Raw genomic sequence first — 20,323 nt, forward strand, 5'->3', positions numbered from 1 at the left:
AAGAACGCTCTCGATCACACAGCGATAGAAGTTGTGTAGAATCACCCTGTTATTTGTGAACTCTTTCAGTTTCCTGAGAAAGAAAAGACGTTGCTGGGACTTTTTAACAATGGTTCTGGTATTGGAGTCCAGCTCAGGTCATTTGAAATAGTGACCCCAGAGAAATGTAAAACTGCTCACCATCTCCACCTCTGAGCCATTTATGGTAATGGCTAGATGGGATACCTTGCTACGTCTAAAATCGATGACTATAGCTCCTTCGTTTTGGAAGCATTCAGGGTGAGGTTATTGGTCTCACTCCACCTAACTAGGTTCTGCACCTCTGATCTGTAAAATGACTCGTCATTTGAGTTTATACGCCCAATGACCGTGGTATCATCAGCGTATTTTACTATCAGATTGTTATCATATAGGAAGCAGTACAGTCATGAGTGCAGAGATGGTGGTTAAAGATATACAGAACCCTTACCTTTCCTGTGGGTCAGAGTTAGGGTTAGAGCCCTTACCTGTCCTGTGGGTTAGAACCCTTGTTCTGACCCCACTGGGGAAGTGAATACATGCTTGTTCTTTCTGGGTTTCATATGAAAAGACTTAAAGGGGCACTTCACCGGAAAAACAACGCCATTTTATTTTGCGCATATACTCTCACACATATCCCAAGGCTCTAAACTGTTTTGAAAACATTCTCGACAGTTATTGCGAGTTAATGAGTATATGAATATCTCTTCCCGTGATGTCATCAGAGGACACTGAAACCGTGTGCTGTGTTAATTATTGTGGATAAAAAAAATAGCAACACCTATCTCCATTTTATTTCCATCCACGTCATTTCATCGAGTTGTGATTAACACAAGGATTCAGTGTCCTCTGATTACATCATGGGAGGAGATATTTAAACTCATTACCTCTTTATGAATTCATACATGTCAATATAGTCCAAGACAGACGAAAGATATTAATGAACAACAAACTTGTGATGTCATCAAGTAAAAGGTCTGGCGCTGCTCACATGAGCTGGGAATGATGTGGGCCGGTCCACCTCGCAAAATTGAAACGTATTTCCCCATTGCCCATTTCTAAATCGTCTCGTTTAAAACAAATATTTGCATGGTGTACCTTTCTGTGCGTGTTCATCCACAATCTATAGCTCAACATGAAAATATTCGCAATTAATCGTAAAAAAATATCGCAGAATTTGATTTCAACCAGAAATGCTTAAACAAAAGTGTTAGTGATATAGAAGGGAACTCATTTTGTGCAAAAATGGAAAGCTTGCCAATGTTCATGAGGCAGAATTGTTACAATAGCCGATAATCCATTTTCCCAATGATAAATCCCTATACAGGGTGGACCTCGCGGGCGGTCCAATGTGACGTCAGACTACACCTCCCTATACGGGCTCTCTTATACAGGAATGATGTGCGACACTCTCTGCGCTCCTGGAGACGTGATCTAGACCAGATGATAGCGGATTCCAAAAGCCACCACGCTTCCCAAGACCTGGGTCAGAGACGGGTATTAATGACAGCCATTGAAGTCCTCACGATCTGCAGGTTTTAACAAGTTCAATCTAAGGCCCGTTAAGACCTTTTTAATACCACTTAGAGCAAAATGCAATACCAATTTCACGACCATACTAGCAAAAAATAAAAACACAAAACAACACTGAACTGGCGGCTGCACTTTCGCATCAATTTAAATTCTCACGTGTTCCATACAAGCTCTCGCCAGACACACCAAGCTCCTGGTAGCCCAGCAAAAAACGACTTGTATACAGGGGAACGCTCTGTGTATATGGGCTCTTATTGATAGAAATCTGTGAGCCATCCACTCTCCAACCCACCCTTCTCTCAATCCCCCTCCTCACCCTCTACTTTACTTACTCCCCTCTCTGCCCCCCCCCCCCTTCCCTTGTCATGTGTATTCGTTGTTGTCCTTCATTGTCCTTAGTTGTAATTTATTTGTCAATGTCTAGTCTGAGTTCCCCTCCTCCGAGAGGGCAATGAAATGTCACAATTTTTCTTATTTTTACGTGTTTTCGTTCCGAGTGCATAGAGTAACGACAGAATGCATGGATTCAAATCACAGTCAAAACACTTTACTGTCACACAGAGATATTTAGCTTATAATATACAACAGTTTACACATGAAACCAAAACAATCTGATCACAGTGGATTAACAACGACGCCACATTATCAATTAATCAAACAGAGACAGGAAGTCGCTGGTGGATTACTTCTTCCATTATCTTACACCAAGACACAAAATAAGTGCAGACAGTGGCTCAGGAGGTAGAGCAGGATGTTCCGGGTTTGATTCCCGCTCCTCCCGGGCAGCGTGTCGAAGTGTCCTTGAGCGACACACTTAACCCCTAATTGCTCCCGATGAGCAGGTCGGCACCTTGCATGGTCGCCTCCGCCGTCGGTGTGTGAATGTGTGAGTGCATTTTTTTTAAGTTAAGAACCTAGTATTCCTACAATAACCAAACTAGAACTTTTCAAAATGCACAGAAGTATCACCATCTTCCCTCCCGCAGTCATGTCGCGACCTGCCGACTGAACGCGAGGAGGGTCTGCATGGCAGTGCGCCTCACCGCGGGGTCGACATCGCCGCGCGAGGCCGCGAGGAGCCGGCGGGACAAGTCTCCGCCCTCGGGAGACAGCAGGGAGGAGGACGCTCCGGGCCCGCGGACGCCGGCCAGGTTCCCCAGGGCGGCGCAGCAGTGGCGTCGCGTGAGGGCGTCCGGGTCGCTCACGACGAGGGACACCAGCGGAGCGGCGCTCCTCTCGGCCTCCTCCAGCCACCTCCTCCTCCCGTCCTCCGGGGAGGAGTCCCCCGACCCTGTAGTAGCTGACCCTGACCTCCCGCGCGTGAGCCCCGCCCGCCCCATGAACCCCAGCCAGTTCCCCACGGCCCTGCTGGCCACACGCCGGACGGGCACGGACGGGTCGCCCCCCAGGCGCTCTATCATGTCCCTGAAGAAGGCGGCCGCTCCAGGCTCGGGCCGCCCAGCGCCGCGTGTGAACGGATCCCAGCCCCCCAGCAGGCTGCAGGCCGCGGCTCGGACGCGCTCGTCGGGGTGAGCCAGGGCCGGGCGGAGCAGCGCGGGGGTCAGGGGGAGGGGCGGCGGGGGGGAGGCGGGGGGCCCCCCGAGGGGGGAACAGCGCACGACCCGGGACAGCAGGGTCAGGAGCTCCGCCGCGGAGCCCCACAGGACGTCGCACCGCAGCAAGGCGCACAGCAGGGAGTCGGCCGTCCTGCCCTCGGGGGTGGGGCCTCGGTCCGCGGAGGAGGAGGAGGAGGAGGAGGAGGGGGGAGCCGGCAGAGGGAAGAAGCCACAGGAGCTGGCGGCGGCTCTGAGGCGGGGGGTGGAGCGCGTGGGGTCACAGAGGAGGAGGCGGGACAGCAGAGAGAGAGGCAGCTCCAGGAGGGAGGGGGGGAGGGTTCTGATGGCCTGCCGTCACACACACACACACACACACACACACACACACACACACACACACACACACACACACACACACACACACACACACACACACACACACACACACACACACACACACACACACACACACACACACACACACACACACACACACACACACACACACACACACACACACACACACACACACACACACACACACACACACACACACACACACACACACACACACACACACACACACACACACACACACACACGTGTTACTGGACCCTGGACTGGCTGAGATACCCCCTTGGAGGAGGGGAGGGGAGGGACAACCTGAGGCTCACCTGCAGGAGGGGAGGGACAACCTGAGGCTCACCTGCAGGAGGGGAGGGACATGCTGAGGCTCACCTGCAGGAGGGGATGGACATGCCGAGGCTCACCTGCAGGAGGGGAGGGACATGCTGAGGCTCACCTGCAGGAGGGGAGGGACATGCTGAGGCTCACCTGCAGGAGGGGAGGGACAACCTGAGGTCCACCTGCAGGAGGGGAGGGACATGCTGAGGCCCACCTGCAGGAGGGGAGGGACATGCTGAGGCTCACCTGCAGGAGGGGATGGACATGCCGAGGCTCACCTGCAGGAGGGGAGGGACATGCTGAGGCTCACCTGCAGGAGGGGAGGGACATGCTGAGGCCCACCTGCAGGAGGGGAGGGACAACCTGAGGCTCACCTGCAGGAGGGGAGGGACATGCTGAGGCTCACCTGCAGGAGGGGAGGGACATGCTGAGGCTCACCTGCAGGAGGGGAGGGACATGCTGAGGCTCACCTGCAGGAGGGGAGGGACATGCTGAGGCTCACCTGCAGGAGGGGAGGGACATGCTGAGGCCCACCTGCAGGAGGGGAGGGACATGCTGAGGCCCACCTGCAGGAGGGGAGGGACAACCTGAGGCTCACCTGCAGGAGGGGAGGGACATGCTGAGGCTCACCTGCAGGAGGGGAGGGACATGCTGAGGCTCACCTGCAGGAGGGGAGGGACATGCTGAGGCTCACCTGCAGGAGGGGAGGGACATGCTGAGGCTCACCTGCAGGAGGGGAGGGACATGCTGAGGCTCACCTGCAGGAGGGGAGGGACATGCTGAGGCTCACCTGCAGGAGGGGAGGGACATGCTGAGGCTCACCTGCAGGAGGGGAGGGACATGCTGAGGCTCACCTGCAGGAGGCCGGGGACGACCCCACAGCCGTCGTACAGCTGGAGGAGCTGCTCCGTGGTCTCTGGCGGCAGGTCCAGGGCGAACGGAAAACACAGCAACTGGCAGCTCAGCGCCGACAAGCTGCCCAGACCGGAATCATCCTCCCCGAGTCCACCGGCGGGGGTCCCTTCAGGCGGCCTGCGGTGACTGTCGGGAAGGAGGAGTTTTTTTTTTTTTTTTTTTAAACTTTGACCAGTCAGCTGGTTCTTTTAGCGTTTATCGCTTTTTTCTGGTCAAGCATGACCGACAGAAACAGGTTGAATGGGGGTATAGATCGGGGGAAAGACACTCTGAGAAAATACGGCTTGTCCGGGAGTCGAACTCGCTACCCCAGATCCGTGACGCGCACGGTTGTCCCCGACGCCAAAATAGCGTTCGAGGTACGCGGTGAGCTACTGGAGCTCCCCAAGGAGGAGGTGTTTACCGTCTACTATCACGCTCCAGAGAGTAGAGAGTAGACTCTAGTCGTCCATTCACGTGAGATTAGAATACTGAGAACTGAACATTCTAACGATGACGATGATGATACAGCTACAGCTTGAAGACCATTATTTCATCACAAGGCAATGGTCCTTTCGCATATCCCTCCTAGTTACACATACACACAGTCCTCATATCCCTCCTAGTGACACATACACACAGTCCTCATATCCCTCCTAGTGACACATACACACAGTGCTCATATCCCTCCTAGTTACATACACACAGTGCTCATATCCCTCCTAGTGACACATACACACAGTCCTCATATCCCTCCTAGTTACACATACACACAGTGCTCATATCCCTCCTAGTGACACATACACACAGTGCTCATATCCCTCCTAGTTACACACACACACACAGTGCTCATATCCCTCCTAGTGACACATACACACAGTGCTCATATCCCTCCTAGTGACACACACACAGTCCTCATATCCCTCCTAGTTACACATACACACAGTCCTCATATCCCTCCTAGTGACACATACACACAGTCCTCATATCCCTCCTAGTGACACATACACACAGTCCTCATATCCCTCCTAAGTGACACATACACACAGTCCTCATATCCCTCCTAAGTGACACATACACACAGTGCTCATATCCCTCCTAGTTACAGATACACACAGTGCTCATATCCCTCCTAGTTACAGATACACACAGTCCTCATATCCCTCCTAGTTACAGATACACACAGTCCTCATATCCCTCCTAGTGACACATACACACAGTCCCCCACACATGCATCTCATCAGAGAGGTCAGGGTCAACCGCAGTGCAGAGGCCCCTGGAGCAGTTTGGGTATTCAGTGCCTTGCTCAAGGGCACTTAGGGCAGGATGGTGGGCACCGTAGATGTTAATACCAGCCACCCTTCAGTCACCAGCCCACAGCTGGATTACACCCTCCTGTCGCAGGCCGGGGGTTCGAACCAGTGACCTTTCGGTTACTGGCTATCGAAAGCTGCGGGCAATTTTGTTGGAATTGTGTCGCGAGGGGAAACCGCTTAGACTGCGGTTGACTTCTTGTTGCAGTGTCAAATGTAGTCCGCTCAGAATGCTGACGTCGTCAAGTTGAAACTGTCGATACGAGTTTTAGAATTCCGAGAAGACGTTAAAATAAACGAATGAAGAGTATTAACTAGGGATGTTCGATATTGGCTTTTTTTTACCGATATACCGATATTGTCCAACTCTTAATTTCCGATACCGATATCAACCGATACCGATATATGCGGGGTCCCCCCCACCCCCCCCCCCCCCAAAATATATTTAAACCAATACCGATAATTTCCGATATTACATTTTAATTCCAATATCGGGCGACAATATCGGACATCCCTAGTATTAACCCTTTCTGGAATTTTTGAAGGAGAGGATATGCCGCATAGGAAAACATGTGAAACCACTAACCAATCAGTGTGCAGCAGGCGGCCGAGGGCGTATACGCATTTCGAGCGACTGTCTGCAAACAGAGTAACGCAGGAGTGCGGATCCTTGGTGAAGACGTACAGCAGGATGGACAGGAGGACAGACGCTCCTGAGGGGAGAGAGACACGGCACAAGACGTTACCGTAGAGCAGCGGTTCCCAAACTGTGGTGCGTGCACCCCTTGTGGTGCGCGAGAGCCCTCTTGGGGGTGCGTGACATGAAAAGGCTAATGGCGGTGCTATGGTGTTATTTTACTAATAAATATAACTAATATACATTATTTCATATGGGGATTTTCACTGTGTAAATCATGAAATTTACGAAACTTTTCAATTAAAAACGTACTCCTTCTCTCTGCCCCCTTGCTCTCTTTCTGCAGGCCACTGCACTTGAAAATCCATGAAAATGCGTTTTTGTTTTTTGGCCAATCTGTTTCTGAGTCTACGCATGTAATTCTCATCTTGTTCTTTCGTGTGGTGAAGTATTTTATTTGTTTGTCATAGGCCTACTGCACTTTGGTATGTGTTCTTATTGGATTAAACCTGATGCCTTTAGTGCGCCTATGAATAGACTGTGTTGTCTTTTTTATGTTGGGCATTGGGGGGTGCGTCAGCTAGGTCGGGAGGTGACGGGGGGGGGGGGTGCATGGCCAAAAAAGTTTGGGAACCGCTGCCGTAGAGCTACAGAGTATCTAGACGTAGCATTCAGCTGGAGTCGAGGTGTCGTATAGTAGTAGTAGTTTATTCAGTCATCATCTCACACAATACTATATACACCATCATTTAACAATATTTGATTTGACAGTGACTGAAAAGGTACAGACTGAAGCATAATGCTTATATATGCCTGTCCTATATTCTTAACAAAACTAAGACTCCAAAACAGTATTCTAAAAGAAAATAGCAAAAAACTGTATTATTCACCTTTGTAGTTTTCAAAAATAGCTTTACAAACCATTTTCTTAAAAACCAAAAGTGAATTACTCATGCTTAACTGTATATCAGCATTGTTCCACAAGTTAACCCCAATAATAGAAATACACCTCCTTTAAATCCCTTTCTTAGCTTTTTGAAGAGTACATTTACAAATATCTCTCAAATCATATTTTCTTTCATTTATTGAAAAAAACATTTGCACCCCATCTGGGAGTAACTTTGCTAAACCAAATCATTAAATTTCATAATATGAGACTTTATAAACAATGGATTTGTGTGTTCATAGTAACCAGCCTTGAAAAGGTTCCGAATGGCCCGCTTTTGCAGTAAGACTATTGGATTTACTGTCTTTTTAAATGTCACAGCACACTTTACCGTTCACAGAGCAGAAGTCGGTGTCGGGCGGCGTCTTCTCCAGTGAAGCGCCGATTCTGCAGGTCAGGTGGAGCAACGTTTGTGGATCCAAAGGCGGAGACAGTGCAGCGTTTTCACGCTGATGGAAGAGGAAGGTGGACGAGGTCATTACAATGGAGACAAAGAGCCTTATAACTCTGTTTTAGGTTTGTTTTTAAACTTTATTATCTAAAGATGGTGAGTTAGGGTGTTGTGTTCATTCCTAGTTAAAGACCGTAAAGGTTGAGCACTTTATTATCTAAAGATGGTGAGTTAGAGTGTTTAAGTTTAAGTTTAAGTTTAAGTTTATTTGGATCCCCATTAGCCACATCAGTGCTGGGGCTATTCTTCCTGGGGTCCATAACACATAAAATACAGTTACAGACGTATACACTCACAACATTTACATGTCATACAGACAATTAAAACAACAATAAAAACCCTTATACACTCATAACATTTACATGACATACAGACCATTAAAACAACAATAAAAACCCTTCTACACTCACAACATTTACATGTCATACAGACAATTAAAACAACAATAAAAACCCTAATCAAATTCATAATACAATATAAAAATACAAAATTATACAATATTTTAACAATATATCCCTATCAGACACATGCCTTTTCATCCATATATACCTATCTATTTATCAGACACATACATTTTAATTTACGTACACACTATCTATTAGGGAATGTCAATTTCTTTGGTTGAAAATGTTGTTTTACCAAGATTTTGAAACGGCATTTACTATTCTCCTGCTTAACATGTCTGGGAAGAGAGTTCCATTCCTGCATACCACGGAACATGACAGTTCGCTTCATTGCATTCGACCTCACTTTTGGAAGTGTAAAACCTCGTGCAGAAGCATGTCTGGTGGAATGGTTGTGTCTCTCAAGACTTATTGATAAATTGTTATATAAAATTGAGGGGATCATTGTTGTGTTCATTCATAGTTAAAGACAGTGGAGGTTGAGTACTTTATTATCTAAAGATGGTGAGTTAGAGTGTTGTGTTCATTCATAGTTAAAGACAGTAGAGGTTGAGTACTTTATTATCTAAAGATGGTGAGTTAGAGTGTTGTGTTCATTCATAGTTAAAGACAGTAGAGGTTGAGTACTTTATTATCTAAAGATGGTGAGTTAGAGTGTTGTGTTCATTCATAGTTAAAAGACAGAAGAGGCTGAGTACTTTATTATCTAAAGATGGTAAGTTAGAGTGTTGTGTTCATTCATAGTTAAAAGACAGTAGAGGCTGAGTACTTTATTATCTAAAGATGGTGAGTTAGAGGGTTGTGTTCATTCATAGTTAAAGACAGTAGAGGTTGAGTACTTTATTATCTAAAAATGGTAAGTTCGATTGTTGTGTTCATTCATAGTTAAAAGACAGTAGAGGCTGAGTACTTTATTATCTAAAGATGGTAAGTTAGAGTGTTGTGTTCATTCCTAGTTAAAGACAGTAGAGGTTGAGTACTTTATTATCTAAAGATGGTAAGTTAGAGTGTTGTGTTCATTCATAGTTAAAGGCCTGTCACGATAACAAATTTTTCTGGGCGATTAATTGTCCCAGAAAGTTATTGCGCTAAGCGATATTATTGCGGTTTTGAGAGTTTTTTTTTTTGAGAAATGTATTTCCCAAAAGTTTTCAATTAACCTTTTTATTTTTTTTACTAATATAATAATAGTGCAATAAACCTTTATTTAACATTGGAAGACATTTTAAATATCCTAAATAAAAAAATGCTCAGTTTGATTGTTTATTATAAAACACTGAAACTGGAAACAAGCCCTCTGTCTGGCTTTTTGTGTCATCCTTTTAACATGCACATGTATTATTATGTACAAAATGTTAATAAAGTATGAGGAAAAAACTGTGGAAACATAATAAATAAAAAGGCAGTGAAACAATAATCAAATAAACACCAAAATATATACTATCTCTATTGGAATGGAGACTTCAGCACAGGATAAACTAGGGATGGGCAAAAATAATCCAGATCGATTGATCACATGATGTACTCGAGTACTCGTGGAGGAAAACGCTGTACAAAATAAATGTCTTTTCCGGTGTTTTAGACTTTTATTTTGAAACCAACCGACCGGAAGTATTGTTGTTATTATCCTAGCAGAACGTATGAGCGGACAATTTGTCTCGTCCGGTTCTGTGTTTTTGAGCTAATGATAAAACAAATGTTGAGATTGTTGGTGAACAACTAACTTTAGGTTAGTTTTAACGTTAGCTACTAACGTTAGATGCAGCTACTACAGGCAATCAACGATGAGGAGGAAGCGTCAAAGCCGTATATAATAGAATAGCCCTGTGGTGCGTAGGCACGACTCGAAACTATCTGTTATAATACATTAATTCATGTTTAACTTGTCCCCGTGTCCAGTCCTTTGACTAGCCCCACCCGTTCATTGTAAACAATGATGCATGTAATTGTATTAACGTTATTGTGTGTTGTAGCTATGCTATACATTGTATTTAGTTTGTTAGCTATTTAGCTAATGTTGATAGCATTGAATAGCATCAACGCTAGATCTTTAATCTTTATTTAGCAGTAGAGTTTCTCCGGGCAGTAGCGAGTAACTACTTGGGTCTAAAAATAGCTACACTACAAAGAACGCTACTTGGTATTGAGAAATGTAGTTAAGCTATGTGCTCACAGGAGCTCCTGTGCTGTGCTCTAGTAACGCCAGCGGCCCGCCTCCCCACACGGAGTGACTGACAAGGGGTACTGGTTCCGCCTCATTAAAACAAACGTGCAAATAGCAATTAATCTCGCCCGTCAAAATCATTGCATTCATTTTAATTATCGCGCCGATTAATCGATTTATTGCTTATCGCGGCAGGCCTAGTTGAGTACTTTAGAGGTCAAGTACTTTCTGGTGATAAATCACCAACACAAATACAGGGGATGTCCAAAATATTTTTCAAAATGGAGTTATATGGTTCTTCGTCTCACATTTTAAAATAAATGTATGTTTCTGCTGCAGCAGATTTTTGTCACTGTCTCACCTCCAGGAGAGTGTGTAGAACCAAAGACAGGAGGCCATCGCCCTGTCCCCAGCCTGAGGGCAGTGACCGCTGGGTCTGAGAGAGGCAGGGAGTTGGGAGAAACGGCTGAATATTGCATCACGTTATAGTCCTATTAAAAAACACCAGAATACACAGGCACACAGGATACAAATTGTTCGGTACAGTACGTATATATATGTACCTTATTGGAGTCCGAGAGCAGGCCTTCCAGACGAGCGGTCAGCGTAGCCATGGTAACGTCCACAGAGACGCCGTGATGGGTGAACATGGACAAAACGGAGGCCGCTAGAGGCTGGATGAGAGACGAAGACAACTAAGATGACACAGTAGACCAGAGACACGAGACTGAACCATTAGACTGAACCAATAGACTGAACTGCTAGACTGAACCACTAGACTGAACCAATAGACTGAACCATTAGACTGAACCAATAGACTGAGCCGCTAGACTGAAGCACTAGACTGAACCTCTAGAACCGGATGGGTAGCAGTCCTTACCTCAGGGCCTAGCAGTTAGGGGTGGGAATCACCAGAGGCCTCATGATACGATACTATCACGATACGATAGTATTGCGATACTAAATATATTGCGATATTAATATTGCGATATATTGCGATTTATTACCTTTTTTCAGCTGCAAAGTAAAACTCTGTCAACATGTTTTATCTAATAAAATAAAGTTCAGTCTGTTCATCTCACTTCAATCATTTTTATTGCAGAACATGGTATTTTCTCAAGCAGACAGATGTCAACACTGTAATCTGTGTTGCATGTACCTGACAAACTGAACTGTTTGTATTAGTCATATTCCAACTTAACTGAATGCACACGTGTGTGTGTGTGTGGACTACTGTACTATTACAGGTATTGAAATGAACAATGCAACTTCCTTATACAAAAAAATGAAAATACAAATACATATATATATATTTTTTTTTTATAAATAATTAAATATCGATACCTGGCGTCCCTGTATCGATACAGTATCGCCACGCAAAGTATTGCGATACTACTACGTATCGATTCCCCCCCCCACCCCTACTAGCAGTGGCTAGGGTTAGATGGGTAGCAGTCCTTGCTGGACCTCAGGGCCTAGCAGTGGGTCTGGAATATAGCCAGGGACAAGGCCATGCAGTGCCTTTATAACAAACAGGAGGATTTTAAATAGGATTGGAGTAATGTTCCCTTTCTTTCTGTTTTACATCTGGACAACAGTCTAGCTGCAGCATTTTGTACAAGTTGTAAATGAGATGAAGCCTGATTATAAATGAATATATATATATATATCTCTTATAATAAGATATACTTACTGCCAAGGGGTTTGGGTCGGGCCAGCTGAGAATCTTGACAAAGTTCTTACTGAACTCTTCCATTCTACAGGGAGAGAGGAGTTCATGAGGTCATATGTATCACCCTGTGATCTTGTTCATGTTATGATAGAAAGGTATCTGGCTACTGTATACAAATGCAAATAACACACATGAATACGAGCAAAGTGAAAATCCACCAAAAAAATCTTGAATTCAAGTTATTTCTATAATACTATTAATATGTGCATTTTTGCGATAGGCCACTCCCATCACCACACCCCCCTTTAGCCCACTGGCATGAACACACACCCTTAACCTCCATGCAAAGTCCCAGCCTCCTAGGGTGAAAACTGTGCTCGCTAGAGGGTGGGGAATTCTGTGGAGCGACTGACAGAGTGACCTATAGAGGGATTCAAAGTGACAACAATAACGTTCTGAAAGGACCCGTGTTTACTTCCTGTTGCAGTGTTTGCTTTACTTCCTGTTGCAGTGTTTGCTTTACTTCCTGTTGCAGTGTTTGCTTTACTTCCTGTTGCAGTGTTTGCTTTACTTCCTGTTGCAGTGTTTGCTTTACTTCCTGTTGCAGTGTTTTATTTACTTCCTGTTGCAGTGTTTGCTTTACTTCCTGTTGCAGTGTTTGATTTACTTTCTGTTGCAGTGTTTGATTTACTTCCTGTTGCAGTGTTTGATTTACTTCCTGTTGCAGTGTTTGATTTACTTCCTGTTGCAGTGTTTGATTTACTTCCTGTTGCAGTGTTTGATTTACTTCCTGTTGCAGTGTTTGCTTTACTTCCTGTTGCAGTGTTTGCTTTACTTCCTGTTGCAGTGTTTGCTTTACTTCCTGTTGCAGTGTTTGATTTACTTCCTGTTGCAGTGTTTGATTTACTTCCTGTTGCAGTGTTTGATTTACTTCCTGTTGCAGTGTTTGCTTTACTTCCTGTTGCAGTGTTTGATTTACTTCCTGTTGCAGTGTTTGCTTTACTTCCTGTTGCAGTGTTTGCTGACGCAACAGTGGACAGGAAATACATTTGGCTCCAAAGGGTTAGTTGCTGGTCGCAGCTGAAAAAGGAAAGGCAGAATATTCAAACCTATTCTCTTCTTGCATCCAGTCACAATGCCTCTCCCAGAAGGTCAGGAGCACCAACATGATTTCTCCAAGTGCTGTCACCCCCCAGGACTGCTGCACAGGCAAGAGAGGAGAGATGGAAGTCAGTCAACAGCTGATGAATTTCTCCCATCCCGCATTTTAATCGTTATGACAATTCCCTTCCTGGTCATTGCACTGCCCTACTGTCGTCATTATTATCATCATCATCATCATCATCATCATCATCATTATTATCATCATCAGCATTATTATTATCATCATCATCATCATCATTATTAAGTTTCAAGTTTCTTTAATAGTTGTCATACAGAAGTACAGAATACTTTTATACAAAATGCTTCTTACTGTTACGCTCCAGAGACTGTGCTAGACAAGATAAGTATGAAATAAAATAAAGTAGCATGTAAAAAGAAGTAAAAATAGAGGTCACAGTGTTCAGTATAGACATATGTACAATGTTCGATGCAGACTAGAAGTAACTGAGTTACCATACAATATACAATATACTATGCAATATACTAATATACAATACTATATAGTGCAAAGCAGAAATGGGATGAGGTACAATTTAGGTACAATTTACAGTAAGGTGTACGAGTTGTAGTGCAAATCCTTTACCAATAAATATAAAGTGTGTTTAGGTGATCTAAAGTGTGGAGAGTGGGTGCTGTAGTGTGTTGTTTGTTTAAAGTGAGTGTGTGCGTGTGGATGTGTGTGCTGTGTGCATTTGATGGTTGTTGCATAGTGTTTATTGTTCGTTGAGCAATAAACCAATAAATCATTATCATCATTATTATCATTCACAATGTCCTTTTTTCTTGATGAAACGCACAGAGGTATGTGAAGAATACATCTCAAATCATATTAACCTCATCGGACGCTGGGTTCTCCACAATACCGTGGACCAAGGAGAACAGGAGATGGGGCAGTCCCAGATCACACGCAGTAGGGTGGAACTGCTGGGGGCCAGAGGTCAGGAGCAGGTTGCGCAACACCTTCAGTGGCTGAACGATCTGTAGAGCACCTTCCACGCTCCCATCGGAGAGCTGACCAGAGACAAAACACAAGAGATGAGACTGAGATACTGCCACCCAAGGTATCTGCAGAGATACAAGATACAAGATTCCTTTATTGCCACACAACCAGGTTGGTGGTATTCTTGATCGGTACAGAGTGTAATAAGCTCTACAATACATAAAACAGGAACATAGATACATTCCCCCCCCCCCCCCCCCCCCTTCCCAGAAATGGATACATAATACAGCACAACATGACACAATAAATACATAAATACAGCACAGCACGACACAGCACAATATAAACACACAGAAGAGTCTAGTCCACCAGGTCAGGAGCTTGCTTAGTGTAAGGGGGGGAGGGGGAAGTTTCTCAAGTTTCAAGTTTCTTTAATAGTTGTCATACAGAAGTACAGAATACTTTCATACAAAATGCTTCTTACTGTTACGCTCCAGAGACTGTGCTAGACAAGATAGTATCAAATAACATAGTATAGCATGTAGTTTAGAAGAAGAAAATGAGGTCACAGTGTTCGGTATAGACATATGTACAATGTTCTGAGTTACCATATAATATACAATACTATGCAGTGTACTAATGTACAGTACTATATAGTGCAAAGTAGAAATGGGATGAGGTACAATTTAGGTACAATTTACAGTAAGGTGTACGAGTTGTAGTGCAATCCTTCATCAATAAATATAAAGTGTGGGGAGTGGGTGCTACAGTGTGTTTGTTTAAAGTGAGTGTGTGCGTGTGGATGTGTGTGCTATGTGCGTTTGGTGGTTGTTGTTGTGTAGGGGAGGATCTATGGTGGTTGTTGTTGTGTAGTGTTCATTCATTGTTCGTTTAGCAGCCTGATGGCCTGGGGATAGAAGCTTCTTCTGAGTCTTTCTGTGCTCGCCTTGAGACTCCGGTATCGCTTGCCTGACCGCAGCAGTTCAAAGAGGCAGTTGTTCGGGTGACTGGAGTCTTTAATGATTCTCTTAGCCTTGCCCTTGCAACGCTTGTTGTAAATGTTCTGGAGGGTGGGGAGCCCCCCTCCAATTGTGCGTTCGGCTGAACGTGTCACTCTTTGTAGTCTGCTTCGGTCTTGTGCAGTGCTATTCCCAAACCAGGAGGTGATGTTGCCGGTCAAGATGCTCTCTATTGTACATGAGTAGAAGTTCTTAAGGATCTTCTGACTGACTTGGAACTTCCTTAGGCGCCTGAGGAAGTAGAGGCGTTGTCGTGCCTTCTTCACAACACTGTCAATGTGTGTGGTCCATGTCAAGTCCTCGGATATGTAGGCTCCGAGGTACTTAAAGCTGTTGACTCTCTCAACCGGTGCCCCGTCGATGCTGAGGGGGCTGTAGTCCTTGACCCCCGACCTCCTGAAGTCCACAATCATCTCCTTTGTTTTGCTGACGTTCAGGGAGAGGCTGTTTTCCTGGCACCATCCCGCCAGGACCTTGACCTCTTCCAGGTAGGCCCTCTCGTCGTTGGCAGAGATCAGGCCCACCACCACTGTGTCGTCAGCAAATTTGATGATTGTATTGCTACTCCGCTGAGCCACACAGTCGTGTGTGTACAGGGAGTAGAGGAGGGGACTCAGAACACAGCCCTGGGGGGCCCCTATGTTGAGGGTGATGGATGAGGAGGTGCAGTTGCCTGCCCTCACCACCTGGGGTCTGCCAGTCAGGAAGTCCAAGACCCACTGGCAGAGGTCATAGTTCAAGCCCAGGTCCCTGAGCTTGGCTATGAGTATGGAGGGGACTATGGTATTGAATGCCGAGCTGTAGTCGATGAATAGCATTCTCACATAGTTCCCCTGCCTCTTGTCCAGGTGTGATGCTGCTGTGTGCAGCACATGGGCTATGGCGTCCTCCGTGGACCTGTTGGGGCGGTATGCAAATTGCAGGGGGTCCATGTTGATGGGGAGGGAGGAGCAGATGTAGCCCTTTACTAGCTTCTCAAAGCACTTCATGGCTATGGAGGTGAGAGCTACAGGGCGGTAGTCGTTGAGGCAAGCAGGCTTGGATTTTTTGGGTACAGGGATAATAGTGGACTTCTTCAGGCAGGTGGGGATGACAGCCTGTTCTAAGGACAGGTTGAAGATGTCAGTGAATACTGGGGCCAGTTGGTCGGCACAGACTTTTAGGACGCGGCCGGGGATGCCGTCCGGACCTGCTGCCTTCCTGATATTCACTTTTTTAAAGGTCCGCCTCACCTCATGCTCTGTTACCCTGAACACTGCGCCTCCATCAGCAGCCGACCCCCCCCCCCCTTGCCGTGGCTTGTGAGCTGGTGTTGTTATTACCAGCATCAAACCTCGCATAGAAGGTATTGAGGTCATTTGCTAAGGAGATGTCACTGTTCAGTTTGAGGGAGGCGCCTTTGTAGTCTGTCATCGTTTTGAGCCCCTGCCACATAGCTCTAGAGTCAGCTTGTTCAAACTGGAGTTCAATTGTATCCCTGTAGCGCCGTTTGGCCTCTGACACTGTCCTCCTTACGTTGTATCGCGCCACCTTGTGGTCATTCATGTTGCCTGCCACTAGGCCGTCGTTGTATGCTTTGGTGCGCTCTCTCAGAGCTTCACGGACGGATTTGTCTACCAAGGGTTTTTGATTTGGGTAAACTCTCATTTTGGTAGTGGGAATTGTTTCTTCCACCATAGTACAAACATAGTTCAGCACTGTTTCCGTGTAGACATTAATGTTATCTGTGTCGCGGAACACATTCCAGTCTTTGCAGTGAAACGCAGACCGGAGCGTCTCCTCTGACGTCAAATCCCATTTCTGCACCTCTCGCGAGACTACAGGAGTACTTTTGATTCTCTGTTTGTACATTGGTGAAAGAAAGATTGACGTGTAGTGGGTGCTATGGACATAATTCACCATTAGATTGTTTTGATGTATTGATGGAGCACTGTCACTTTAATGAGGTTGGTTGGGGGTTGGGCTTAGAGAAGACGCGCTGGTGGAATGTCATTCATAAAATGTTTTTGGTGACGCGGAGCTGTCAGAGTTTAGCACGGCATAGATCTGACAGCTGTCACTTGTGCTAAGAAGATAATAAATGACACACTACTTACTTGGTGTGGTTGCAAGATAGAAATTGTGCGTCTCTCCTTTCCGACGATTTCTACAGTGGTGACCCTGTTATACGTTTTGAAGACGCTTCCGCGGCAACATGTCTACGAACGCAGTTTCACTGAAATTACCTGAGTTCTGGGAGTCGTCAGCCTCGGCATGGTTTGCGCAAACGGAGGCACAGTTCGAGCTGCGTGAGATTACCTCGGATACCACAAGATATTATTATGTGGTGTCAGCCCTGGGAAGTTCGACAGCCAGCAGAGTGGTGAGCCTCCTAAAGAACCCTCCGGCTCGAGATAAATATCTCACGATCAAGTCTCATCTGTTAAAGACATTCGAACTTTCCGATACCGAGCGGGCCAGCCGATTGTTTTCTTTGCAAGGGCTCGGTGATAGCAAGCCATCGGAGCTCATGGATAGGATGCTGGATTTATTGGGAGAGCACAAGCCTGATTTCCTTTTCATGCAACTTTTCCTGCGTCAGCTGCCTTCTCCGGTTCGGGCCGCTCTGGCCAACACCACTATAGACGATTGCCGCGCTCTGGCCGAGGAGGCTGATAAGTTTTTTTTGGCTGGTCAACAGCACTGTGCAGCGGCAGTTTTCCCAACCCAAGCCTTTGTTTCGCCGCCGGGAGACTGGAACTTCACCGCAGCAGCGACAGCCCCTCGCCAGCAGCGTGACGCGAACGCGGGGCTGTGTTATTACCATGCACGGTTTGGACCTAAAGCCAAGCAGTGCCGCCCGCCGTGCAGCTTCAGTGGGCCGGGAAATGCCCGGGCCGGCGCTCGTTAGTGGCCATGAGCGTCGGTCAGGCTGGCAGGCTACTGTTTGTCCAGGACACCATCTCCGGGCGGCGTTTCATGTGCGACACGGGCGCGCAGAGGAGCGTCTTGCCGGCTTCTAGAGTGGACATCCTATCCGGCGGACACGGACCCCCCATGGAGGCCGCCAACGGCACCCCCATCCGCACATACGGCACCAGGTATGTCGAAATGTGTTTTAGTGGCCAACGGTTTGGCTGGGACTTTATCACAGCTAATGTAGCCGTCCCTCTTCTAGGCGCTGATTTTTTGTGTGATTATGGACTGTTAGTGGATGTTAAAAATTGCCGCTTAATTGATGCCATTACATTCTGCTCTTATGCTGGTGCGCTTGGAGGTGCAGACTCCATCAGACTCTCTAGCATGCTCTCCGCCGCAGATGAGTTTCAACACCTTCTCGCCGAGTTCCCGGGCCTCACGCGGCCCACGTTCTCATCATCTACAGCCAAGCATGGAGTGGAACATCATATCGCCACGACCGGCCCTCCAGTCTATGCCCGGGCTCGGCGCCTCGACCCGGTCAAGCTCAGCATTGCCAAGGCAGAGTTCGAGAACATGGAACGCCTCGGCATTGTCCGTCGCTCCGACAGCCCATGGGCCTCCCCCCTCCACATTGTCCCCAAGCCGGGAGGCGGGTGGCGCCCGTGTGGGGATTACCGCCGGCTCAACGATGCTACGACGCCGGACCGGTACCCAGTCCCGCACATTCAGGACTTTTCTGCCCGCCTTTCAGGGAAATTAATGTTTTCCAAGGTGGACCTTGTGCGTGGGTATCATCAGGTGCCCGTCCAACCGCTGGATGTCCCCAAAACAGCAGTCATAACTCCATTTGGACTATTTGAATTTCTGCGCATGCCATTCGGCCTCAAAAACGCTGCACAGACGTTCCAGCGCCTTATGGACTCTGTGCTACGAGACTTGGATTTTATTTTTGTATACTTGGATGATATCCTCATAGCCAGCGCCTCTAAGGCTGAGCACATGTCCCACCTCAGGATGCTTTTTGAGCGGCTAAATGAGCATGGACTGATAATCAACCCGGCCAAATGCCAGTTTGGGCGGTCGACCATTGACTTCCTGGGGCACAGAGTCACTAAAGAGGGAGCGGTCCCTCTTCCCATGAAGGTGGAAGCGGTGATGAATTTTCCCCGGCCGCCCACGGTTAGGTCACTGCAGGAGTTTCTCGGAATGATCAACTTTTATCACCGCTTTATTCCCCAGGCGGCTCGGATTATGCGGCCGTTGTATGAGGCCCTTAGGGGTAAAGCGCCAAAACATGCGGTCGACTGGTCTGCTGAGAGAGACAAAGCTTTTCTGGATGCCAAGGCTGCCCTAGCCAACGCCACCATGCTGGCACATCCTTCCTTTAAGGCCCCAATCTCCATCACCACCGACGCCTCAGATTTTGCCGTGGGCGCAGTGTTTGAACAGTGGGTAGGCGGGGCTTGCCAGCCGCTCGCTTTTTTCAGCCGCCAGTTAAGCCCCAGCGAGCGGAGGTATAGCACCTTCGATCGGGAGCTCCTCGGCCTCTACCTTGCCATCCGCCATTTTCGTTTCCTGCTGGAGGCCCGCCAGTTCACGGCCTTCGTGGATCACAAGCCGCTGACGTTCGCCATGGCCAAGGTGTCTGAGCCATGGTCCGCCCGTCAACAGCGACAGCTCTCATATGTCTCAGAGTTCACTACTGACATTCAACATGTGGCAGGTAAAGCAAACCTTGTCGCAGACTGCCTCTCCCGGGCTATAGTGGGCGCCATCCACTTGGGGCTGGATTACACCGGTATGGCGGCGGACCAGGCTACCGACCCTGAAGTGCAGGATTTCAGGTCAGCCACCTCAAGCCTGCGGTTAAAGGATGTGGTTTTTGACAGCGCTGGCACCACACTCCTGTGTGATGTCTCTATGGGACAGGCCCGCCCCATCGTTCCCACAGGATGGAGGCGGCGTGTTTATGACGCTGTTCACGGCCTCTCCCACCCGGGAAAGAAACCTACGCAGAGGCTAGTGTC

General features: G+C 47.2%; 1 protein-coding gene across 1 annotated transcript in view; it reads right to left on the reverse strand.

The window, feature by feature from the left end:
• Nucleotides 1-2,125: 2,125 nt before the first annotated feature.
• stk36 (serine/threonine kinase 36 (fused homolog, Drosophila)) overlaps nt 2,126-20,323 on the reverse strand; it is a 44,996-nt gene continuing 26,798 nt past the window's right edge. The window contains exons 11-19 of the mRNA XM_084320186.1: nt 14,271-14,447; nt 13,382-13,473; nt 12,294-12,357; nt 11,164-11,274; nt 10,962-11,036; nt 7,913-8,030; nt 6,585-6,711; nt 4,646-4,832; nt 2,126-3,455 (exon numbers count right to left, since the gene is read on the reverse strand). Coding sequence (XP_084176312.1) covers nt 2,538-3,455; nt 4,646-4,832; nt 6,585-6,711; nt 7,913-8,030; nt 10,962-11,036; nt 11,164-11,274; nt 12,294-12,357; nt 13,382-13,473; nt 14,271-14,447 — 1,869 coding nt within the window. The 3' untranslated portion in view covers nt 2,126-2,537. The remainder of the gene's footprint in view (nt 3,456-4,645; nt 4,833-6,584; nt 6,712-7,912; nt 8,031-10,961; nt 11,037-11,163; nt 11,275-12,293; nt 12,358-13,381; nt 13,474-14,270; nt 14,448-20,323) is intronic.

Source organism: Notolepis coatsorum (assembly GCF_963971535.1).
Source record: "Notolepis coatsorum genome assembly, chromosome: 8".
In the NCBI taxonomy this organism is placed as follows: Eukaryota; Metazoa; Chordata; class Actinopteri; order Aulopiformes; family Paralepididae; genus Notolepis; species Notolepis coatsorum.